The sequence below is a fragment of the Oncorhynchus nerka genome, linkage group LG24, assembly GCF_034236695.1.
Source record: "Oncorhynchus nerka isolate Pitt River linkage group LG24, Oner_Uvic_2.0, whole genome shotgun sequence".
Classification (NCBI taxonomy): domain Eukaryota; kingdom Metazoa; phylum Chordata; class Actinopteri; order Salmoniformes; family Salmonidae; genus Oncorhynchus; species Oncorhynchus nerka.
In genome coordinates, this window is record NC_088419.1 from 86909345 (window position 1) to 86935938 (window position 26594).

Below are 26594 nucleotides of genomic sequence, written 5' to 3' on the forward strand. Positions count from 1 at the left end.
TTAGCCTCTACAGCCGACAGTCAGAATGGCAGGAACTCTCATTGAATTAGCCTCTACAGCCGACAGTCAGGATGGCAGGAACTCTCATTGAATTAGCCTCTACAGCAGACCATCAGGACGGCAGGAACTCTCATTGAATTAGCCTCTACAGCAGACCGTCAGAATGGCAGGAACTCTCATTGAATTAGCCTCTACAGCCGACAGTCAGGATGGCAGGAACTCTCATTGAATTAGCCTCTACAGCAGACCATCAGGACGGCAGGAACTCTCATTGAATTAGCCTCTACAGCAGACCGTCAGGACGGCAGGAACTCTCATTGAATTAGCCTCTACAGCAGACCATCAGGATGGCAGGAACTCTCATTGAATTAGCCTCTACAGCAGACCATCAGGATGGCAGGAACTCTCATTGAATTAGCCTCTACAGCCGACAGTCAGGACGGCAGGAACTCTCATTGAATTAGCCTCTACAGCAGACCATCAGGATGGCAGGAACTCTCATTGAATTAGCCTCTACAGCTGACAGTCAGGATGGCAGGAACTCTCATTGAATTAGCCTCTAAAGCTGACAGTCAGAATGGCAGGGACTCTCATTGAATTAGCCTCGACAGCAGACCGTCAGGACGGCAGGAACTCTCATTGAATTAGCCTCTACAGCAGACAGTCAGGATGGCAGGAACTCTCATTGAATTAGCCTCTACAGCAGACAGTCAGAATGGCAGGAACTCTCATTGAATTAGCCTCTACAGCCGACAGTCAGGATGGCAGGAACTCTCATTGAATTAGCCTCTACAGCAGACCGTCAGGACGGCAGGAACTCTCATTGAATTAGCCTCTACAGCTGACAGTCAGGATGGCAGGAACTCTCATTGAATTAGCCTCTACAGCAGACAGTCAGAATGGCAGGAACTCTCATTGAATTAGCCTCTACAGCAGACAGTCAGAATGGCAGGAACTCTCATTGAATTAGCCTCTACAGCTGACAGTCAGGATGGCAGGAACTCTCATTGAATTAGCCTCTACAGCAGACAGTCAGAATGGCAGGAACTCTCATTGAATTAGCCTCTACAGCAGACAGTCAGAATGGCAGGAACTCTCATTGAATTAGCCTCTACAGCAGACAGTCAGAATGGCAGGAACTCTCATTGAATTAGCCTCTACAGCAGACAGTCAGAATGGCAGGAACTCTCATTGAATTAGCCTCTACAGCAGACAGTCAGAATGGCAGGAACTCTCATTGAATTAGCCTCGACAGCAGACCGTCAGGACGGCAGGAACTCTCATTGAATTAGCCTCTACAGCAGACAGTCAGAATGGCAGGAACTCTCATTGAATTAGCCTCTACAGGAGAACGTCAGAATGGCAGGAACTCTCATTGAATTAGCCTTTACAGCAGACCGTCAGGACGGCAGGAACTCTCATTGAATTAGCCTCTACAGCTGACAGTCAGGATGGCAGGAACTCTCATTGAATTAGCCTCTACAGCAGACAGTCAGAATGGCAGGAACTCTCATTGAATTAGCCTCTACAGCTGACAGTCAGAATGGCAGGAACTCTCATTGAATTAGCCTCTACAGCAGACAGTCAGAATGGCAGGAACTCTCATTGAATTAGCCTCTACAGCAGACAGTCAGAATGGCAGGAACTCTCATTGAATTAGCCTCTACAGGAGAACGTCAGAATGGCAGGAACTCTCATTGAATTAGCCTCTACAGCTGACAGTCAGGATGGCAGGAACTCTCATTGAATTAGCCTCTACAGCTGACAGTCAGGATGGCAGGAACTCTCATTGCTGCCAGATTTTCACCTCAGTCAGCAGGAATACTTTAGGATGTGTACCATCACTGTGTTGAATAAACTTGCAAACACTCCAGGCATATAAAAGCAGTGAGAGGAAAAATCACTCTTCCTGTTTGTGTTAACAGCTACATCAGTGCCACTGTCACCACATTTTATCAAACCACATGTCATTAAACCACACGTCATTAAACCACGTCATTAAACCACGTCATTAAACTACGTCATTAAACCACGTCATTAAACCACACGTCATTAAACCACGTCATTAAACTCCATGTCATTAAACCACGTCATTAAACCACGTCATTAAACTCCATGTCATTAAACCACATGTCATTAAACCACGTCATTAAACCACATGTCATTAAACCACATGTCATTAAACCATGTCATTAAACCACATGTCATTAAACCATGCCATTAAACCACGTCATTAAACTCCATGTCATTAAACCACGTCATTAAACCACGTCATTAAACTCCATGTCATTAAACCACGTCATTAAACCACGTCATTAAACCACGTCATTAAACCACGTCATTAAACTCCATGTCATTAAACCACATGTCATTAAACCACGTCATTAAACCACATGTCATTAAACCACATGTCATTAAACCACATGTCATTAAACCATGTCATTAAACCACATGTCATTAAACCACATGTCATTAAACCACGTCATTAAACCACATGTCATTAAACCACATGTCATTAAACCACGTCATTAAACCACGTCATTAAACCACGTCATTAAACCACATGTCATTAAACCACGTCATTAAACCACATGTCATTAAACCATGCCATTAAACCACATGTCATTAAACCACGTCATTAAACCACGTCATTAAACCATGCCATTAAACCACATGTCATTAAACCACGCCATTAAACCACACGTCATTAAACCACATGTCATTAAACCATGCCATTAAACCACACGTCATTAAACCACATGTCATTAAACCACGTCATTAAACCATGCCATTAAACCACATGTCATTAAACCACACGTCATTAAACCACGTCATTAAACCACACGTCATTAAACCACATGTCATTAAACCACGTCATTAAACCACACGTCATTAAACCACATGTCATTAAACCACGTCATTAAACCACGTCATTAAACTCCATGTCATTAAACCACGTCATTAAACCACGTCATTAAACTCCATGTCATTAAACCACATGTCATTAAACCACGTCATTAAACCACATGTAATTAAACCACATGTCATTAAACCACACGTCATTAAACCACGTCATTAAACCACGTCATTAAACCATGTCATTAAACTCCATGTCATTAAGCCACATGTCATTAAACCACGTCATTAAACCACATGTCATTAAACCATGCCATTAAACCACACGTCATTAAACCACATGTCATTAAACCATGCCATTAAACCACACGTCATTAAACCACGTCATTAAACTCCATGTCATTAAACCACGTCATTAAACCATGTCATTAAACCACACGTCATTAAACCACTTCATTAAACCACGTCATTAAACCACATGTCATTAAACCACACGTCATTAAACTCCATGTCATTAAACCACGTCATTAAACCACACGTCATTAAACCATGCCATTAAACCACACGTCATTAAACCACACGTCATTAAACCACATGTCATTAAACCACGTCATTAAACCACATGTCATTAAACTCCATGTCATTAAACCACGTCATTAAACCACGTCATTAAACTCCATGTCATTAAACCACACGTCATTAAACCATGTCATTAAACCACGTCATTAAACCACGTCATTAAACTCCATGTCATTAAACCATGTCATTAAACTCCATGTCATTAAACCACATCATTAAACCACGTCATTAAACTCCATGTCATTAAACCACGTCATTAAACTCCATATCATTAAACCACGTCATTAAACCACGTCATTAAACTCCATGTCATTAAACCACGTCATTAAACCACGTCATTAAACTCCATGTCATTAAACCACATCATTAAACCACGTCATTAAACTCCATGTCATTAAACCACATGTCATTAAACCATGTCATTAAACCACGTCATTAAACCACGTCATTAAACTCCATATCATTAAACCACATGTCATTAAACCACGTCATTAAACCACATGTCATTAAACCACGTCATTAAACCCCATATCATTAAACCACATTATTAACCCACATGTCTCATAAACAATTCAGAATCGTCTTCTGAATGTCTTTCATGAGTTTATGTCTCTGTGTGCAACAACAGAGTTTGGCCACACGACCCAGTATAACCACTAACCACAGAGCTGATCATGGTTGGACCGAAGGTTAAGATTAGTGGTCCTTGTGGTCACTGAATGGTCGTATCTTCACACTGCTTGTTTGTGGAGCTCTGTGATTTGTTCCTTTTATAGAAAGGAGTAATTGTACATTCGGACGTTCAGAGCTTCGCCTTGAGGAATGTAAAAAAAGGAAAACAAATGTTCTATGCTGTTAATGTGAATGCTTCCACAGCTACATAAACTCTGGCATGTGGCGAGGGGGTGGGGTGGTGGTGGTGAGGGGGGGGGTCTGAGACGGAGGGTGTCTGTGGTGAGGGGAGTTTGATATTAGTTTCCCAGACTGCTCTATTCAGTGTGACATTTTTGGACTTGTCTTGTACACAGGAAGGAGGAAGAGTGTCTGGGCTAAAGGGGCTTTTGTTACGTTCTATTTAGAGTTTCTTGACATTTTCAAACTCCTGGAAGCCTGGGAAACACTTAGTTTTTAAACAAACACACACATTGGATTGAAAATAAATACAATAATGACTGACCTTTCTATGGATGGGTCTTCAAAATTCCCTGGCTGCCATTTTATGTGGAAATAGACAGTCCGAATGAGACGTTCCACGGACGAATGTGAGAGTGATTCCCAGTGAATTAGCCCAAGCTGAATGTCATAGGAGGTGAATTATGTGTGTGTGTGTCTGAAATTGTGTGTGCGCGGTGTCTCTGCGCATGTTCATGCATGTGTGTGTTTGTGTGTATGTAACTTCGGAGGAGGTGAAATTAAGATTGTGCTGGAAAGCTGCCCAGTTTGTTCCATCCCATTAGCCTCTCAGTTAGTGTTTAAGCATGCATGGGATTTGCGGGGTACGCTAATTTGGCTAACTAGCATTACCTCAGATAACCACGATGAGAATGCAAAGGTTTACAAGAAACAACAACAACCGGAACCAGAGTCATCTGTTTTCATTTGTTTACCTCATGTAACTTGAATCATCCTCCGCCTGTCTCTTACACTCTCAAGACAAAGAAAGTAGAAAAAAGGATGAGAGATGTTCTTCTGAGCAGATCAACATTTGGCCCATTGTTTAGGGTGGATTCTCTCTCTCCTTTTTTTAATCTCTCTGGTCAGACTTCAGAGCATTCCTTCTGACTGAGTTCACACACGTGTCCCTGTTTACACCACTAACCCACCGACCGATGTGTTCTTCTTTATCATCACAGAGAGAAAACACTAAAACCTCTTCCTGTGTTATGTCTAATGGCTGAGAGGCCGCCCCAGGACTAACTGCTGAAGTGAACACTGGAACATCACCACTGTTTCATTTATTTTCTAATGAAAAAGATGATCAGAACATGAGCATCTTTATTGGGACACACAATGGTGGCCTATATAGGTCTAAATGAGTCTCTGAATAAAAGGCTTAAGGGCTTAAACAAGCAGACTCTGTGACTGACCCCTGTGGACCAGAGAAGTTTCTTTATGAAGCATTTCAGCCCTGGTCTAGTTATCAGAGCAGAAGAGCCACGGCTTTGGTGTGCCTTCTGTGACACCATGTACTGTACCGGTATGTAGAGGTTGGGCCAAAGTAGCAGTGTCTTAACCTGGCCCCAGTTCTGTTTCTGCTATCTTGTCAGCTCCTTGTCACTCAGTCAGACCAAACATGACGATTCAATAAGGAATAACAGAGAGCAGAAATAGACACCCTTTGATTTAACTAGGTAAGTCAGTTAAGAACAAATTCTTACTTTACAATGACAGCCTACCCCAGCCAAACCCTCCCCAAACCTGGACAGCCCAGAATTGAACCAGGGTCTATAATGACACCTCTAGCACTGAGATGCAATGCCTTAGACCACTGCGCCACTCAGGCTCCCTACTGTATACAGGGTTATTTGACTAAGCTTGGGCAGTATACCATGTACCGGGGTATTTGGAAATAGCCAAGGGATGGTTTCCCAATACCATCAATACTGTTTAAACAATTTATTTGAAGTTTTTCAATACATTTGAATATTCGTAGCTACTTTTATTAAGTAAAAGCCTGACGCCAACTTGTGCAGTACATGAGGAGATAAAGCAGATGGCGTTCTTCATTTCACCTGTCACATTATTTTACATTATGGAGCTTAACGTCGTTCCCCAGAACAGTTGAGTCAGCCACGTGTTTGTCTGTAAATAGCACAACGGGAGAAAGCGGGAGTGGGGGAGTCCAGATGTGTATTTGTTTTAACTGGCTAGTTAGCTAGCTATGTTCAAATCAAATCACATTTTATTTGTCACATATACATGGTTAGCAGATGTTAATGCGAGTGTAGCGAAATGCTTGTGCTTCTAGTTCCGACAATGCAGTAATATCCAACGAGTAATCTAACCTAACAATTTCACAACAACTACCTTACACACACAAGTGTAAAGGAATGTACATAAAAAAATATATGAATGAGTGATGGTATAGAACGACACAGGCAAGATGCAGTAGATGGTATAGAGTACAGTATATACATATGAGATGAGTAATGTAGTGTATGTAAACATAAACGTGGCATTGTTTAAAGTGGCTAGTGATACATTACATCAAGATGGCAAGATGCAGTAGATGGTATAGAGTACAGTATATACATATGAGATGAGTAATGTAGGGTATGTAAACATTATATGAAGTGGCATTGTTTAAAGTGGCTAGTGATACATTTATAACAGCAATTTTTCCATTATTAAAGTGGCTGGAGTTGAGTCAGTATGTTGGCAGCAGCCACTCAATGTTAGTGATGGCTGTTTGACAGTCTGATGGCCTTGAGATAGAAGTTGTTTTTCAGTCTCTCGGTCCCCGCTTTGATGCACCTGTACTGACCTCGCCTTCTGGATGATAGTGGGGTGAACAGGCAGTGGCTCGGGTGGTTATTGTCCTTGATGATCTTTTTGGCCTTCCTGTGACATCGGGTGGTGTAGGTGTCCTGGAGGGCAGGTAGTTTGCCCCCAGTGATGCGTTGTGCAGACCTCACAACCCTCTGGAGAGCCTTCCGGTTATGGGCGGAGCAGTTGCCGTACCAGGCGGTGATACAGCCCGACAGGATGCTCTCGATTGTGCATCTGTAAAGGTTTGTGAGTGTTTTTGGTGACACGCCGAATTTCTTCAGCCTCCTGAGGTTGATGAGGCGCTGCTGCGCCTTCTTCACCACACTGTCTGTGTGGGTGGACCATTTCAGTTTGTCCGTGATGTGTACGCCGAGGAACTTAAAACTTTCTAACCTCTCCACTACTGTCCCGTCGATGTGGATAGGGGGGTGCTCCCTCTGCTGTTTCCTGAAGTCCACGATCATCTCCTTTGTTTTGTTGACGTTGAGTGTGAGGTTATTTTCCTGACACCACAATCCGAGGGCCCTCACCTCCTCCCTGTATGCCGACTCGTCGTTGTTGGTAATCAAGCCTACCACTGTAGTGTCATCTGCAAACTTGATGACTGAGTTGGAGGTGTGCATGGCCACGCAGTCGTGGGTGAACAGGGAGTACAGGAGAGGGCTGAGAACGCACCCTTGTGGGGCCCCAGTGTTGAGGATCAGCGGGGTGGAGACGTTGTTACCTACCCTCACACCTGGGTGCGGCCCGTCTCGAGCTTAATGACGAATTTGGAGGGTACTATGGTGTTAAATGCTGAGCTGTAGTCGATGAACAGCATTCTCACATAGGTATTCCTCTTGTCCAGATGGGTTAGGTCAGTGTGATTGCAATTGCGTAGTCTGTGGACCTGTTGGGGAGGTAAGCAAATTGGAGTGGATCTAGGGTGTCAGGTAGGGTGGAGGGGATATGGTTCTTGACTAGTCTCTCAAAGCACTTCATGATGATGGAAGTGAGTGCTATGGGGCGGTAGTCATTTAGCTCAGTACCTTAGCTTTCTTGGGAACAGGAACAATAGTGGCCCTCTTGAAGCATGTGGGGACAGCAGACTGGGAAAAGGATTGATTGAATATGTCCGTAAACACACCAGCCAGCTGGTCTGCTCAGTAGATGACTGAATGAATACGGAGTCGGGGCACCATATAGTGTTACCTTTCTGCCATGTTTAAGAAGTCAAAAGGCTTTGTTAAAATGGCGCCGGTAGAAATGGCAGCAGTTTTACGGGCGCCCAACTAATTGTGATATTATGTGTTTATTTTTGCGTTATTTGTAACTTATTTTGTACGTAATGTTTCTGAAACCGTATCTTACGGCAAAAAAGAGCTTCTTGATATCAGGACAGCGATCACTCACCTCGGATTAGACAAAGAGCTTCTGGATATCAGGACAGTGATCACTCACCTCGGATCAGACAAAGAGCTTCTGGATATCAGGACAGCGATCACTCACCTCTGATTAGACAAAGAGCTTCTGGATATCAGGACAGTGATCACTCACCTCGGATCAGACAAAGAGCTTCTGAATATCAGGACAGCGATCACTCACCTCGGATCAGACAAAGAGCTTCTGGATATCAGGACAGCGATCACTCACCTCTGATTAGACAAAGAGCTTCTGGATATCAGGACAGTGATCACTTACCTCGGATCAGACAAAGAGCTTCTGAATATCAGGACAGCGATCACTCACCTCGGATCAGACAAAGAGCTTCTGGATATCAGGACAGCGATCACTCACCTCGGAATAGACAAAGATTTTTTCTTCAACAAACAAGACGCACAAGACATCCTCCAAACACCCAGCAGGGCCGACATCCACCTTATTTGCAAGAGGAAGTGACGCAGGTACAGAGGACAAAGAGCCGGATGCCTGGTCAAGACCCGAAAAAGGCGAGTGGGAAAGCTGCCATTATCGTCAGTACTACTCGCCAACGTGCAATAATTGGACAATAAACTAGACGAGGTACGATCACGAATATCCTACTAACGGGACATCAAAAACTGTAATATCCTATGTTTCACAGAATCGTGGCTGAATGACGACATGGATATTCAGCTAGTGGGATACACGCTGCACCGGAAAGATAGAACTCCGGTAAGACGAGGGGGGGAGGGGGGGGCGGTCTGTGCATATTTGTAAACAACAGCTGGTGCACGAAATCTAAGGAAGTCTCTAGATTTTGCTCGCCTGAAGTAAAGAATATTGTGATCAATTGCAGGCCACAGTACTTGCCTAGAGAGTTTTCAGCTCTACTTTTCATGGCTGTTTATTTACCACCACAGACAGATGCTGGCACTAAGACCGCACTTAGCCAGCTGTATAAGGAAATAAGCAAACAGGAAACCACTCACCCAGAGGTGGCGCTCCTAGTGGCCGGAGACTTTAATGCAGGGAAACTTAAATAAGTTCTACCAAATTTCCATCAACATGTTAAATGTGCAACCAGAGAGAAATAAATTCTAGATCACCTGTACTCCACACACAGAGACGCGTACAAAGCTCTCCCTCGCCCTCCATTTGGTAAATCCGACCACAACTCTATCCTCCTGATTCCTGCGTACAAGCAAAAATTAAAGCAGGAAGCACCAGTGACTCGGGTCTATAAAAAAGTTGTCAGATGAAGCAGATGCTAAACTACAGAACTGTTTTGCTATCACAAACTGGAACATGTTACGGGATTCTTCCGATGACATTGAGGAGTACACCACATCAGTTACTGGCTTTATCAATAAGTGCATCGAGGACGTCGTCCCCAAAGTGCCTGTACGTACATACCCCAACCAGAAGCCATGGATTACAGGCAACATTCGCACTGACCTAAAGGATAGAGCTGCCACTTTCAAGGTGCGGGACTTGAACCCGGAAGCTTACAAGAAATCCTGCTATGCCCTCCGACGAACCATCAAACAGGCAAAGCGTCAATACAGGGCTAAGACTGAATCGGCTCCGACGCTTGTCTTATGTGGCAGGGCTTGCAAACTATTTCAGACTACAAAGGGAAGCACAGCCACGAGCTGCCCAGTGACACGAGCCTACCAGATGAGCTAAATCACTTCTATGCTCGCATCGAGGCATGCAACACCGAGGCATGCATGAGAGCATCAGCTGTTCTAGGCGACTGTGTGATCACGCTCTCCGTAGCCGACGTGAGTAAGACATTTAAACAGGTCAATATTCACAAGGCTGCGGGGCCAGACGGATTACCAGGACGTGTGCTCCAGGCATGTGCTGACCAACTGGCAGGTGTCTTCATTGACATTTTCAACATGTCCCTGATTAAGTCTGTAATACTAACATGTTTCAAGCAGACCATCATAGTCCCTGTGCCCAAGAATACAAAGGCAACCTGCCTAAATGACTACAGACCCGTAGCACTCACGTCTGTAGCCATGAAGTGATTTGAAAGGTTGGTAATCGCTCACATCAACACCATTATCCCAGAAACCCTAGACCCACTCCACTTTGCATACTGCCCAAACAGATCCACAGACGATGCAATCTCTATTGCACTCCACACTGCTCTTTCCCACCTGGACAGAAGGAACACTTACGTGAGAATGCTATTCATTGACTACAGCTCGGCATTCAACACCATAGTACCCTCAAAGCTCATCACTAAGCTAAGGATCCTGGGACTAAACCCCTACCTCTGCAACTGGATCCTGGACTTCCTGACGGGCCGCCCCCAGGTGGTGAGGGAAGGTAGCAACACATCTGCCACGCTGATCCTCAACACTGGAGCTCCCCAGGGGTGTGTGCTCAGTTCCCTCCTGTACTCCCTGTTCACCCACGACTGCATGGCCAGGCACGACTCCAACACCATCATTAAGTTTGCAGATGACACAACAGTGGCAGGCCTGATCACGAGACAGCCTATAGGGAGGAAGTCAGAGACCTGGCCGGGTGGTGCCAGAATAACAACCTATCCTTCAACGTAACCAAGACTAAGAAGATGATTGTGGACTACAGGAAAAGGAGCACCGAGCACGCCCCCATTCTCACCAACGGGGCTGTAGTGGAGCAGGTTGAGAGCTTCAAGTTCCTTGGTGTCCAGATCAACAAAAAACTAGAATGGTCCAAACACATCAAGAAAGTCGTGAAGAGGGCACGACAAAGGCCTATTCCCCCTCAGGAAACTTAAAAGATTTGGCATGGGTCCTGAGATCCTCAAAAGGTTCTACAGCTGCAACATCACTGCCAGGTACTGCAACTGCTCGGCCTCTGACCGCAAGGTACTTCAGAGGGTAGTGCGTAAGGCCCAGTACATCACTGGGGCTAACCTGCCTGCCATCCAGGACCTCTACACCAGGCGGTGTCAGAGGAAGGCCCTAAAAATGGTCAAAGACCCCAGCCACCCCAGTCATAGACTGTTCTCTCTACTACCACATGGCAAGCGGTACCGGAGTGCCAAGTCTAGGACAAAAAGGCTTCTCAACAGTTTTCACCCCCAAGCTATAAGACTCCTGAACAGGTAATCAAATGGCTACCCGGACTATTTGCATTGTGTACCGCCCCCAACCCCTCTTTTACGCTGCTGCTACTCTCTGTTTATCTTATATGCATCGTCACTTTAACTACACATTCATGTACATACTACCTCAATTGGGCCGACCAACCAGTGCTCCCGCACAGCTGCTAACCGGGCTATCTGTGTCCCACCCACCACCCACCAACCCCTCTTTTACGCTACTGCTACTCTCTGTTCAACATATATGCATAGTCACTTTAACCATATCTACATGTACATACTACCTCAATCAGCCTGACTAACCGGTGTCTGTATGTAGCCTCGCTACTTTTACAGCCTCGCTACTGTATATAGCCTGTCTTTTTACTGTTGTTTTATTTCTTTACCTACCTATTGTTCACCTAATACATTTTTGCACTGTTGGTTAGAGCCTGTAAGTAAGCATTTCACTGTAAGGTCTACCTACACCTGTTGTATTCAGCGCACGGGATTTGGATGAGTTATCTGGACAGCTGCTACTGCTGCTATCTTGAAAATCCTTGCATTTTTTCTCCACTCCTTTCTCGGCCAGTCAGTCTGCTCCTCCCCCCTCTTTTCCCGAGCACAACAGGCAGTTCTGTTCGGAGCCAAACACATTTCCCTGTTAGTTTTAAATGGCGTCTTTCTTTGATCGGCCCAAATGGTCCTTCTCTCTCTCTCCACAACTGCCAAAATCTAGATCCCTCTTGGCTTGTTATACTATACATTATTAAAGTATTTGTTTGTACAGTGCTTTCATAAGGAAGATTGATGTTATTTGCTGTCGGTTGCTGTGAAAATAAACGTCAAAGAAATATTGCTGATTATTAGCAATGAAGTTTCCTCAGATCTTTCTGTTGCCAGGATGTATGGTGCAGAGTTGTGTTGACTTTTAAAGCTTAACATTATATAAAACAAATGTAAGAATGTGTAGACGTTGAAACGGAATTGTCCTCAATATTCTGCCGTCGAGAAGTGGAGAATTGCCCAGTTTCATGAAATATCAGAGTTTTAAAAAACAAAAACAGAATATCTAGGATGTATCAGTCAGTCCTACCACCAGCTATTACCTTATCGTCAGAGCAGAACGCCCACTGGCCTGTAATTTCGGTTGTGAAAGTAATTTGTAGGTTTTTAACCCCTTGGCACTTCTGGGGCTCTGTGTTTCAGTCAACCCTCCCAGTAGGTGGCGCTAGTGCAGAGCCCTCGCCAGAATTCTCAGTAGCTATGTTTCCATTAATGAAATGGTTGAAGTGATTCCATTATCCATTTATGCAAATTGCGCGTTTATAGCCTACATTTGCAACAGCCTGTATGCCCTCCCACCGATCTGTTTCATGTCTCAGGTAGCCCGTGAAAGCCAGCATGAATAGAATACAAGAATTTGACACATTTGAATAATTCTCGTTTGCCAACATATCGCTACGGTCCGTACCATGGTGAAACTTGCACTCCTGTAAATCTGAAATAATTGGATGGTGAAACTTGCATCCAGCCAACCAGAAAAGCAAGGCGAAGCCATTCAGGCATTCTTGGAAATCAAGACTATCCTGGCCCTGAAAATAAAGATCATTTTTTATAGATTAAACATTTTGATGAGACTGAAAAAAAGACTGAAACACAAGTGAGCTGGGAAGAAGCGTTTCGACTACAAACCAACCAACGCTGACTGTACAAAAGAGTCTTCTCCACAGTTGGAGAAAAAAGGTACATGCTGATGTCACTCACCCTCTGGGGCTTTTATAACTGTTTTTATAACCGGTGAAGCCGAAAGGATGTCCTCACGCCGAACCCCGGCTGGCCATGACACAAGAGCATACCTGAGCCGTAAGGTCTTCCCCCAGAGCTGCAGAACAGCTGACTGCCTGGGGGAGGAGAGGAGGGATGCAGGGATGAAGGAAGGGTAGAGGTGGAGGGAGGGGAACGGGAACATTATTAATGAGAACATGTTGGCCTTTTGTAACGGAGCCATTGCCAATTAGTGTCAGTGGGGGTTGCCGTGAGACAGGCCTTTATTGGATGGTGTTAACAGTGGAGTTCCACAGGATCAGCTCATCCATTCCGTGTGTTGTGTTCAGGCTGGAAATCAGTTTGAAACAGTTGCAACGTGGAACATTCATTCAGAGGTGAAATGTTCATAGGTTTCCATAAGCATTTTTTATGAGAATGACTTGGCCTCCGATCGGCTCAGTCAGAGTATCATTCTGGACTTTTTCCTCCTATGCTTTTGCTAGATTTTTTTTATCTGAAAATGAACTAACATATTGTACCACGTAAACCATGTGAAATGTGGTTCAATTGCCATGTTCTTTGTCTCATGATGACGGGAAAATGTTTGCGGTTGACTATTAAAACTCCGCTACCATGCAAGCCTTTGATCTGTCGTCCAGTAATGTTGACCTCACAATAACACATTTTCATGTTCCAAGTTATTGTAAGTTCCACTTCCTTGTGTTTCATCGACCCTCTAATCATGGTTGGGATAGGCACATGAGAAAGGCCATGTGAGCCATGATAGGCTTGTGAAAGAGAGCATTGAAGTTCCTCCAGAGCTGGGGTCTCCTTATCAATTCCAAAGCAACTCCTCTGTGCCTGCATGGCGCGCCTACCCAGACACTGCCCTCCCGGATACTGTGCGTACGTGTGTGAATGGGCAAATATTTAGAGCCGAAAAGGGCCTCATTTCAGCATAGCCCATTTGAAGATGCAAAATGGAAATCTCTTCCCTCTCATCACAAACACACGCAGTGTGGAGGGATGGATCTGGTTTCCTGAGTGTTTACAGGAAGCTCCCTGTCACACCAGTTCAAACTGTGACATTTGAACTTGGACGTCTGCACAAATATTTGGCCACAGTCAGGAATTCAGACCAAGAAACTATGTCAATTATTCATTCTAATAGGGCTATTAGTCTAAAACATTATACATCATGTTCTGGCTGTCTGTAATGTTTAATGTATCTTGTTTCTTTGCAGAAATAGGACCGGTAACCATCACAACGGATCCAAAGAAGTTTCAGTTTGAACTGAGGGAGCTGTACGTCCAGGTGGGTTCAGGAGTTTATGACCTCCGGCCTCTGACATTTTAGATTGTGGACCCTTCTATAGATCAGAACATTGATCATATAGATCATAAAGCCCTCAGTTATACAGAGCTGTTGCCTTTGTGTTTGTCTGAAAGTTGACCATAACAACATAACAACATGCCCGTGAAACTTTGGTTTGTTTTCCTTCCTCATTTTCCATAGCCGTCGCAAACACATATCTTAACAGAAATAACATATCTAAACAAAAGTAACACATATCTAAACAAACACATATTGTTACGAACCGGTCATAGCCCCTAACAAAGAGGGAGACAACGAGGAGATAAGGAAATGACAAACATATTTATTAAATAAAGTAAACTATACACCATTAACAATGGTGTGTGTAGTCAATAGTGTAAGTGAGTGGATGTGTGCATAGATGGTGATAATGAGGGGTGTTGAAACAAAAACAACTAACTAAAATAAACTAACACAAAGAAGCCAACAGTGTGTCTGTGTGGAGAGAGTCTCCTCGATGTATTGTGGAAGGTGTATTTATCCCCGGGACACACCTGGGCACAGGTGTCCTATTTCGCTGATGACCCTTCCAGCTCCGCCCACCGACATCATATTAAGGAAAACAAGAGCAAAGAGAAATAATTTGGCAGACCGAGTGGGAGGGTTGTCACATTATCTAAACAAAAAGAACACATATCTAAACAAACATATATCTAAATAAAAAATAATCAACTGAGTCAGAGAGCCAAACAGAGCAACACGAAATCCAAATTCTCCTGCAATCGCTCAGAGGAAGGGAAGAGAGGGAGGAAGTTGTCTGGCGATTGGTGGTTATCACCTCTCTATATGGTATTCCATTATTTAAACAATGCTGCTGAAGTGCTTCACTGAAACCCAGATTTGTCTCTCAGCAGTATCAGTATCTGAGCAGACCAATGACAGATGAGTGATTTGTGTCTGGGAGCAAAAGGAGCTCTGAGGTGAAACCAATAGCTAGCATTCAGATACTGCAGCTAGCTGCCCTGCGAGGGGACATCCTTGCCATGTGCTTGTGCTTGTGCATCCTTGGCGTGTGCTAGCTTGTGTTTGGCGTGTGAGTGGGTTGTTCTGGGCAACACAGTACCCCCATAGAGATCCATGAGCTTCCTTTTACAGGACTATGCTAGGCTATCCTCTCCTCACCCCTGTTGTCACCTGTCATTTCACCTGTCATATACATCATTGGGTCAGGCCTTTCAATGTCCAGTAGGCTAACCTCAGGTTGGTTGTTGAGATCAGTATATAGTACCTTTTTTCGATCCCATATGTTGTTACTGTAGAGGGGGATGAGAGTACACATACAGGGGGTGATAGGGGTATGGGGGTGGGGAGGATTCTTTGACGGAGGGTGGGGGTGTTAGGGAGTGGAGGAGAGGAGTTCTCCTCACATTCCATCCCTCTGGTCTGGAAACAGGGATCAGTCAGTTCCAGATGTTCCTCCTGGCATCCAGTGCTCCCCTCAGACAGACACGTGCCTCCTAGAATGCTCCAGAGGACAGCTCCCCTGACCCCACAGAGAGAGTGGGGAGGGGGAAGAAAGAGAGCTCTGTAGCACGGAATAGAGAGAGAGAGAGAGTGGGGTGGGTGGGTGGATAGAGGTGAGTGAGAGAGTGGGGTGGGTGGATGGAGAGACAGCAACAGAGAATAAGAGGCAAATGTAAGAGACTTTAAGATGGACAGCAGAATACAATAAATTATTTCAGTTCATGTCAAACCTATCAAATTCTATATATGTACACTAACGTTCAAAAGTTTGGGGTCACTTAGAAATGTCCTTGTTTTTGAAAGAAAATCATTTTTTGTTGTCTATTAAAATAACATAAAATTGATCAGAAATACAGTGTAGACATTGTTAATGTTATAAATGACTAATGTAGCTGGAAACAGCTGATTTTTAATGGAATATCTACATAGGCATACAGAGGCCCATTATCAGCAACCACCACTCCTGTGTTCCAATAGCACGTTGTGTTAGCTAATCCAAGTTTATCATTTTTAAAGGCTAATTGACCATTAGAATACCCTTTTGCAATTATGTTAGCACAGCTGAAAACTGTGGTGCTGATTAAAGAAGCAATAAAACTGGCCTTCTTTAGACTAGTTGAGTATCTGGAGCATCAGCGTTTGTGGGTTTGATTACAGGCTCAAAATGGCCAGAAAACAAAGAACTTTCTTCTGAAACTCGTCAGTCTATTCTTGTTCTGAGAAATGAAGGCTATTCCATGCGAGAAATTGCCAAGAAACTGAAGATCTCGTACAATGCTGTGTACTACTCAGAACAGCGCAAACTGGCTCTAACAGAATAGAATGAGGAGTGGGAGGCCCCGGTGCACAACTGAGCAAGAGGACAAGTACATTAGAGTTTCTAGTTTGAGAAGTCCTCAAATGGCAGCTTCATTAAATACTACCCACAAAACACCAGTCTCAACATCAACAGTGAAGAGGTGACTCTGGGATCGTTGGCCTTCTAGGCAGAATTGCAAAGAAAAAGCCATACTTCAGACTGGCCAATAAAAAGAAAAGATTAAGATGGGCAAAATAACACAGACACTGGACAGAGGAACTGTGAAGAGTCGCCTCTTCACTGTTGACGTTGAGACTAGTGTTTTGTGGGTACAACATTAACAATGTCTACACCCTATTTCTGATTAATTTTTTGTTATTTTAATGGACAAGAAATGTGCTTTTCTTTCAAAAACAAGAACATTTCTGACTGACCTCAAACTTTTGAACGGTAGTCTATATCATTATAAACTTGGTGGTTTGAACACTGAATGGCTGAAAGTCATGGTATATTATAGGTATTTTTTGATAACCTTTATTTAACTTGGCAAGTCAGTTAAGAACAAATTCTTATAAAAATTCTTAATTTCAATGACAGCTGAGGAACAGTGCCTTGTTCAGGGGTAGAACAACATATTTTTACCTTGTCAGCTCTGGGATTTGATCTTGCAACCTTTTGTTTACTGGCCCAACTCTCTAACCACTAGGCTACCTGCAACCCCACATCACAACACATTTATTTTTACTGCTCTAATTACTTTGATGACCAGTTTATAATAGCACTGAGGCACCTCTGGGGTTTGTGGTACATGACCTATATACCACAGCTTAGGGCTGTATCCAGGCACTCTGCGTTGCGTCGTGCTTAAGAATAGCCCTTAGCTGTGGTATATTGGCCATATACCACACCCCCTCGTGCCTTATTGCTTAATTATATCACATTGAAAAGACCCCTATGGTAACACACACTTTTATAAAGCTAGATAATGCATGCAGCAGGGACGTGCAGTGAGGCCGGTGGCAGGGTAAGCACAGGGTATTATCAAAGCCAGATTTACTCACAAATAAACCTTGATGAAGCCCAAGTTCACCGTACAACAGATAGCTCCAACAACCAGAGTGACATAGGCTATTAACTGAAATTTACCCAAAATCTAACCAAATGTAAATACCGATGTAGCCAAGATACACAAGCGATAGCCTCTGATGGAGGCATATTTTAAACATTGAATTTTTTTATTTTGCCTTTATTTAACTAGGCAATTCAGTTAAGAACAAATTCTAATTTACAATGATGGCCTACAACGGGCCAAACCTGGACGACGCTGGGCCCATTGTTCCCCGCCCTATGGGACTCCCAATCGCAGCTGGATGTGATTTAATCCTGCAAAATTACATACTGCTCATATCACCTCAGCCATAGACCGATGTAGCATCCACAGTTACAACTGATATGTGGCACTAAAATAACAATATATAGACACATTTCATCTGAATAATTCGCAACACAATCTCCATAGTAGGGATACATTTAAATATTATTTTTGGACGATATTATATATCGCTATTTGACTCCAATTATTTGTAAGGTAGTGTTAGCTAGCGCTAGTCAGCTGCGCCTGCGCCAAAACTCTGGTATTTTTTATCCTATAGCTTGTTCTCCATTTATTTTTAAATAGTGAACCAACTTGTTTTCAGCATTTTTATTTACAAGACTGATCATTTACATTTACATTTAAGTCATTTAGCAGACGCTCTTATCCAGAGCGACTTACAAATTGGTGCTTTCACCTTATGACATCCACTGATCAAAACTTGATTTCTCATGGCTCTCTCTTGTCTTTCTGCAGCAGACATATAGTGAGCAATATGTTTGGAATATCGAATCGCAAAACAATTGCAGTATCGAATTGCAATACATACAGAATCCTGAGATTTGTATTACATTTCGTATCAGCACATACAGTAAGTATGGTGGTAATATTGTATTGTGAAGTCCCTGGCAATTCCCATCCCTACTCCATAGCCTTTCACAATGGATGAATAATTCTTCCAATGAGCGCAAAATACGCACACACATAATAATATTATTATGTAAAATATTATTACACACACATATATATAATAAATAAGGTTCTAATGAAATGTCCATATCAACAGTCGAAATGAACGGCTCCAACGCTCATTGGATGTGGCAGGGCTTGCAAACTATTACAGACTACAAAGGGAAGCACAGCCGCGAGCTGCCCAGTAACACGAGCCTACCAGACGAGCTAAATAACTTCTATACTCGCTTCGAGGCAAGTAACACTGAAACATGCATGAGAGCACCAACTGTTCCCGGATGACTGTGTGATCACGTTCTCCGCAGCCGATGCGAGTAAGACCTTTAAACAGGTCAACATTCACAAGGCCGCTGGGCCAGACGGATTACCAGGACGTGTACTGCGAGCATGCGCTGACCAACTGGCAAGTGTCTTCACTGACGTTTTCAACTTCTCCCTGGTGAGTCTGTAAGACCAACATATTTCAAGCAGATCACCATAGTCCCTGTGCCCAAGAACACTAAGATAACCTGCCTAAATGACTAGCAACCCGTAGCACTCACATCTGTAGCCATGAAATGCTTTGAAAGGCTGGTCATGGCTCACATCAACACCATTATCCCAGAAACCCCACACCAACAGATCCACAGATGATGCAATCTCTATTGCACTCCACACTCCCCTTTCCCACCTGGACAAAAAGAACACCTATGTGAGAATGCTGTTCATTGACTACAGCTCAGCGTTCAACACCATAGTGCCCTCAAAGCTCATCACTAAGCTAAGGACCCTGGGACTAAACAGCTCCCTCTGCAACTGGATCCTAGACTTCCTGATGGGCCGCCCCCAGGTGGTAAGAGTAGGTAACAACACATCCCCCACGCTGATCCTCAACACGGTGTCCCCTCAGGGGTGCGTGCTCAGTCCCCTCCTGTACTCTGACACAACAGTGGTAGGCTTGATCACCGACAATGATGAGACAGCCTATAGGGAGGTGCCAGGACAACAACCTCTCCCTCAACATAATCAAGACAAAGGAGATGATTGTGGACTACAAGAAAAACAGGACTGAGCACTCCCCCATTCTTATCAACGGGGCTGTAGTGGAGCAGGTTGAGAGCTTCTTGTTCCTTGGTGTCCACATCAACAACAAACTAACATGGTCCAAGCACACCAAGACAGTTGTGAACAGGGCACGACAAAACCTATCCCCCCTCAGGAGACTAAAAAGATTTGGCATAGGTCCTCAGATCCTCAAAAGATTTTACAGCTGTACCAATATTTGATTTGATTCGATTTGACTAAAAATGCAGTTCAAAACATCAGAACTAAATTCTGGCTTGATAAATTCAATGCATTCAAAGAGATGTTGTCTCTTCTCACAATTCAACAGTAGCCTAACCTGCAAATTGCAAAGGAGAATGAATTTAGGCCTTCCTTTACTTGTAAAGGAAGTCCAGTTATCTGCTGAACCTCTCGGTGACAGCGTTGTAGAAGTCACTGCAGAACCCCATGTCTATTATTTTATTCTGAAGAACAGCTATTTGAGACACAACAAGGCCTCCTTCAGTTCCATTTTCACACTGACAAAAAGTATTTCCCATTCTGATTACGTCTACAAAGCAAAAGAAAATGTCCAATATGTTGTAAAAGTTTGGGTAAAAAGTATCAAAGGTGCGATATGCAGAAATCGCTCCACCATTTCCAGGTTGCTGAAATTCTAATATCAATCAAATGTATTTATAAATCCCATTTCACATCAGCAAATGTCACAAAGTGCAATACAGAATCCCAGCCTAAAACCCCAAACAGCAAGCAATGCAGATGTAGAAGCAGGGTAATAGTTTGCCTAATTTCAGTTTATGTGACAAAACAATCAGCTAGCAGTGAGGTAGATGGTGGTTGCCTGTCAGCTAGCAGTGAGGGAGATGGTGGTTGCCTGTCAGCTAGCAGTGAGGGAGATGGTGGTTGCCTGTCAGCTAGCAGTGAGGGAGATGGTGGTTGCCTGTCAGCTAGCAGTGAGGTAGATGGTGGTTGCCTGTCAGCTATCAGTGAGGGAGATGGTGGTTGCCTGTCAGCTAGCAGTGAGGGAGATGGTGGTTGCCTGTCAGCTAGCAGTGAGGGAGATGGTGGTTGCCTGTCAGCTAGCAGTGAGGGAGATGGTGGTTGCCTGTCAGCTAGCAGTGAGGGAGATGGTGGTTGCCTGTCAGCTAGCAGTGAGGTAGATGGTGGTTGCCTGTCAGCTAGCAGTGAGGTAGATGGTGGTTGCCTGTCAGCTAGCAGTGAGGGAGATGGTGGTTGCCTGTCAGCTAGCAGTGAGGGAGATGGTGGTTGCCTGTCAGCTAGCAGTGAGGGAGATGGTGGTTGCCTGTCAGCTAGCAGTGAGGGAGATGGTGGTTGCCTGTCAGCTAGCAGTGAGGTAGATGGTGGTTGCCTGTCAGCTAGCAGTGAGGGAGATGGTGGTTGCCTGTCAGCTAGCAGTGAGGGAGATGGTGGTTGCCTGTCAGCTAGCAGTGAGGTAGATGGTGGTTGCCTGTCAGCTAGCAGTGAGGTAGATGGTGGTTGCCTGTCAGCTAGCAGTGAGGGAGATGGTGGTTGCCTGTCAGCTAGCAGTGAGGGAGATGGTGGTTGCCTGTCAGCTAGCAGTGAGGGAGATGGTGGTTGCCTGTCAGCTAGCAGTGAGGGAGATGGTGGTTGCCTGTCAGCTAGCAGTGAGGGAGATGGTGGTTGCCTGTCAGCTAGCAGTGGGGTAGATGGTGGCTGTCATGTCCTGTGTGTAGAGCTCCTGTATACTGCCTCTGTTTGGTCTTAACTTTCATTGTAGTTGACGTTCCCCTCTTCGAACCTTCCAAATGGAGCTCGTTACATTCTTCTATCTTGGAACATTTTTGAGGTGCAATAGTGTCAAATGTTCCATTTTTTTTGTTGCTAGATAGCTTTGTTCAGTTCAAGGGATGCAAGCGCCAAATTATGTAGACACGCCCAAATGTGCACAGCGTACCCCCGGCAATACCCACACAACATGTTTAGGCAATACGCATACGCAAAATATGAAATTGTTTCAATGCAACGAATGAAGCTTCAAGCTAGGCAAAGCAGCGAGGCCTATGCTTACACTGACTGCACGTCACCGGGATGCAGTAAGTAGTCATTAACATTTAGCGCAACAAATTACCAATCATCGACAACCTCTACAGGCTATTTATTTTAACCAGGCAAGTCAGTTAAGACCAAATTCTTATTTACAATGACAGCCTGTCCCGGCCAAAAATGGATGACACTGGGCCAATTGTGCGCTGCCCTATGGGACTCCCAATCAAGTCCGGATGTGATACAGCCTGGAATCAAACCAGGGACTGTAGTGATGCCTCTTGCACTGAGACAGTCGGGAGCTTTATCTACAACACATCAGTCAATGTCACCGCTAGTCCCTCAACATTCAACTTAATGGAGAGTCCTCTCTGCCCCAGTCCAAATCTGCCTATAGGATTCATAGACATGCTATTCATGTGTTTAAATTATAATCTTGTTAATCTACAGTATGCATTACAGATTGGAAGAAAACTCTTAGTCATTACTGCATTCATCCTTAATGGTTTCCAAGTACAAATAGGTGTGGAATCAAGTGTTCTTGCAAAATTCCCATTTAGTGCTCTGTTGTACAATGCCAAGAATGTTCTAGAACACTTCGATAGTGAATGTACCCAACATGCTGTTTAGGTTTGTTTTGGCTCATCCTAATGGTTCTGTCACCAGGGAGGTGGAGACTGCCCAGAAATGAGCATTGGCGCCATCAAGATCGCCCTGGAGATCTCCCTGCCAGGGTCCTTCATTTACGTGTTCACAGATGCTCGATCCAAAGACTACAAGCTGACCCAGGAGGTCCTGCAGCTCATCCAGCAGAAACAGTCTCAGGTACAGCTGTGAACATCTGGAAGAGATTGTTGAAGAAGATTGAATGTGGTTTAAAATGTAAATATTGCATTCCTTTATTTCTGCCGCTGTGCCTATAGTCTGATGCCCTTTGTGTTTTGTGTATGTGTGTGTGTCTAGGTGGTGTTTGTGCTGACAGGGGACTGTGATGACCGGGCTCACATTGGGTACAAGGTCTACGAAGAGATCGCCTCCACCAGCTCTGGACAGGTGTTCCACCTGGACAAGAAACAAGTCAACGAGGTGAGATTCAGCCCGATTGGAACTAGCTTCTTTAGTCAGCCCGAATGGAACTAGTCCTGTCAGTCAACCTGAATGGAACTAGTCTTTTCAGTCAGTCAGAATGGAACTAGTCCTGTCAGTTAGCCTGAATTGAACTAGAAACATCAGTCAGCCCGAATGGAATTAGGAACTAGTCCTGTCAGTCATCCCAAATCAAACTAGTCCAGTCAGTCAGCTTGAATGGAACTAGTCCTGTCAGTCAGCCTGAATGGAACTTGTCCTGTCAGTCAGATTGAATGGAACTTGTCCTGTCAGTCAGCCTGAATGGAAAGACCTGTCAGTCAGCCTGAATGGAACTAGTCCTGTCAGTCAGCCTGAATGGAAAGACCTGTCAGTCAGCCTGAATGGAACTTGTTCTGTCAGTCAGCCTTAATGGAAAGACCTGTCAGTCAGCCTGAATGGAACTTGTCCTGTCAGTCAGCCTTAATGGAAAGACCTGTCAGTCAGACTGAATGGAGCTAGTCCTGTCAGTCAGCCTGAATGGAACTAGTCCTGTCAGTCAGCCTGAATGGAACTTGTCCTGTCAGTCAGCCTTAATGGAAAAAGTCATTCAGACAGCCCGAATGGAACTAGTCCTGTCAGTCAGCCTGAATGGAACTAGTCCTATCAATATGCTTGAATGGAAAGACCTGTCAATCAGCCTCAATGGAACTAATCAATTCTACGCTTACTGTCCCCCAAACAGCTCTTGGTTCACTTTGCTCTCAGTTTAGTTGTGTGCCTCCCTCACTTTCTCTTACTCTCTGTCCTCAAATAACATTTGGTAATTTCAGACATACAATAGTACCAAAAAACAAACGTCTAACTTGGTGGAAGTATGAGTTACTATAATCACTTCATTCTTCTCAACTACTGAGCAGACTGTGGGGCTTAGCTGGCTCTGTCTGTCTGTCAGGAGTCGGGTCTCAGTAGAACACAAACATAGGACTGATCTATGACTTGGTTCCAGACCCAGAACATTTTCAGACCCAGAACATTCTCAGATGCAGAACATTCTCAGACACAGAACATGCAGGCTTGAAATGAAGTGGAGTTACGGATGGTGGAAGGATCACTGGCTTCAGAGTGCCTCAACTTGGCCCGAACATTAGCCTTAGATTCATGTAAATAAAGCATCGCTGGACGGTTTTACTGCTCTAGTGTCGTATCCTATAGGTGGGACCACTCCAAGCCTGCCTGAACTGTGATGTATGTGGACTTCACTGTGAAAGAGTTATTTAATTGATTGCACAGCTCTTAAACAGATTGATGCATGATGTCTGAGCATTCCAAAGAATGCAAATCAATGGAAATATTATGTTTTTTAGTTAGATTTTCTTGAAGTCGAAATCTTGAAGGACAATGTAAAAATGACTCTCTCTTTGCTCTGACATGGGCATTGACCCACATGTTTCCCCCTCCCCCCGTCTCTCTCTCCCCAGTCTCTCTCCCCATTGTCTCTCGCTTTCTCTCTCTCTCTCTCTCTCTCTCTCTTTCTCTCTCTTTCTCTCTCTCTCTCTCTCTCTCTTTCTCTCTCTCTCTTAAACATCATTGACAACTGAAAGCTATCCTTTGATCACCCCAGGGAGGGGATTGATGTAGGGGGCATGTGTAGACCAACAAGGCAATGGTGAGGGTTGAAGATGTCTGGAAGTAGTGGGTCTGTCACACAAAACAGAAGCTGGGGCAAACAGGAGCTGGGGCTCGGGCTGGGTCAGGACGCAGGGGGGGTATCAACCCCTTTTCTCCAAAGTCCCTGCACATGTTGGGGGATGACCTTGCAGCTGATAATAATAATAATGCTTTGTACAGCTCTAATCATTTGATTAGCGCTTTTCATTACAGAGTTATCTCAAAGCTCTCATAGCTTTATCATGATTTTCTCAGAAATGTTTTGTGATACAAATGTAAAAAAGCATTTAAAAACATCTTTCCTCTCAATGAAGTTTCTATGTGAGAATTTCCAGAACAATCTGAGATACCAGAAATATTTGTGGGTCTTCTGGCATGAAATCTCCCTTCTATGTTCTTTGTGTGTGTGTGTGTGTGTGTGTGTGTGTGTGTGTGTGTGTGTGTGTGTGTGTGTGTGTGTGTGTGTGTGTGTGTGTGTGTGTGTGTGTGTGTGTGTGTGCATATTGTCATCTCTGTGCATATTGTCCTCTCATCCAACTCCCTCTCCCTCTCTCCCTTCCTGTAGGTGTTGAAATGGGTGGAAGAGGCAGTGCAGTCGTCCAAGGTCCACCTGCTGTCCACTGACCACTACAACGGGGTCAGCAACACCTGGCCGATCCCCTTTGACCCCAGCCTGAAGGAGGTCACTGTGGCACTCAGCGGCCCCGCACCTGACATCGAGATACGCAACCCCCAGGGTAGGCCACTGCACAAAACACCCCTTCCCTATGACTCTATGATCTTTTCTCTTTTATCACCTTTCATAGGACTGCCTGCTCACTGTTTCAGGCACTGTACTGTTCACTGAAGGCTTTTCTAAAGTACTGTAGCTTTACTATTTGGGGGACTTCTTTCAGTTCCACTCAGCTATGAAGTGCTTTGAAAGGCTGGTCATGGCTCACATCAACACCATCATCCCAGACACCCTGGACCCACTCCAATTCGCATACCGTCCCAACAGATCCACAGATGACGCAATCTCAATTGCACTTCACACTTCCCTCTCCCATCTGGAAAGAGGGGAAATACCTATGTGAGAATGCTGTTTATAGACTATAGCTCAGTGTTCAACATCATAGTCCACTCCAGGCCCTGGAACTGAACTGCTCACGCTACGACTGGATCCTGGACATCCTCATGGGCCGGCCCCAGGTGGTGAGGGTAGGCAACAACACCTCTGCCATGCTGGCCCTCTACACGGAGGGCCCTCTGGGGTGTGTGCTTAGTCCCCTCCTGTACTCCGTGTTCACCCACGACTGCCGGGTAGGTCTGATCACAGAGAGCGATAAACCAGCCTACAGGGAGGAGGTCAGAGACTTAGCAATGTGGTGCCAGGACAACAACCTCTCCCTCAATGTTTGTAAGACCAAGGAACTGATCGTGGACTACAGGAGAAAGAGGGGGGAGAGCATGCCCCCATCCACATCGACAGGACTGTAGTGGAGCGGGTCAAGAGCTTCAAGTTCCTTAGCGTCCACATCCCTAAGGACTTAACATGGCCCACACACACCTCCACAGTCGTGAAGAGGGCATGACAACACCTCTTCCCCCTCAGGAGGCTGAAAAGATTTGCCATGGGTCCTCGGATCCTCAAAAAGTTCTACAACTGCCCCATCGAGAGCATCTTGACTGGCTTCATCACAGCTTGTCATGGCAAAGGCACAGCTCTCGACCGCAAAGCACTACAGAGGGTGGTGCTGACAGCCCAGTACATCACTGGCGCCAAACTCCCTGCCATCCAGGACCTCTATATCAAATCAAATCAAATTGTATTTGTCATATGTGCCGAATACAACAGGTTTAGACTTTCCTGTGCTTACTTACAAGTCCTTAATCAACAATGCAGTTCAATAAATAGAGATAAGAA

The 26594-nt window shown here is 44.6% G+C and overlaps 1 protein-coding gene across 3 annotated transcripts in view; it reads left to right on the top strand.

Annotated features, from left to right (window-relative positions):
* Positions 1 to 26594, top strand: part of hmcn1 (hemicentin 1) — a 282581-nt gene that overhangs the window by 40861 nt on the left and 215126 nt on the right. For all 3 annotated transcript variants that reach the window (XM_065009245.1, XM_065009247.1, XM_065009246.1), the window contains exons 2-5: positions 14425 to 14495; positions 22619 to 22777; positions 22916 to 23038; positions 25254 to 25425. In XM_065009245.1, coding sequence (XP_064865317.1) covers positions 14425 to 14495; positions 22619 to 22777; positions 22916 to 23038; positions 25254 to 25425 — 525 coding nt within the window. The remainder of the gene's footprint in view (positions 1 to 14424; positions 14496 to 22618; positions 22778 to 22915; positions 23039 to 25253; positions 25426 to 26594) is intronic.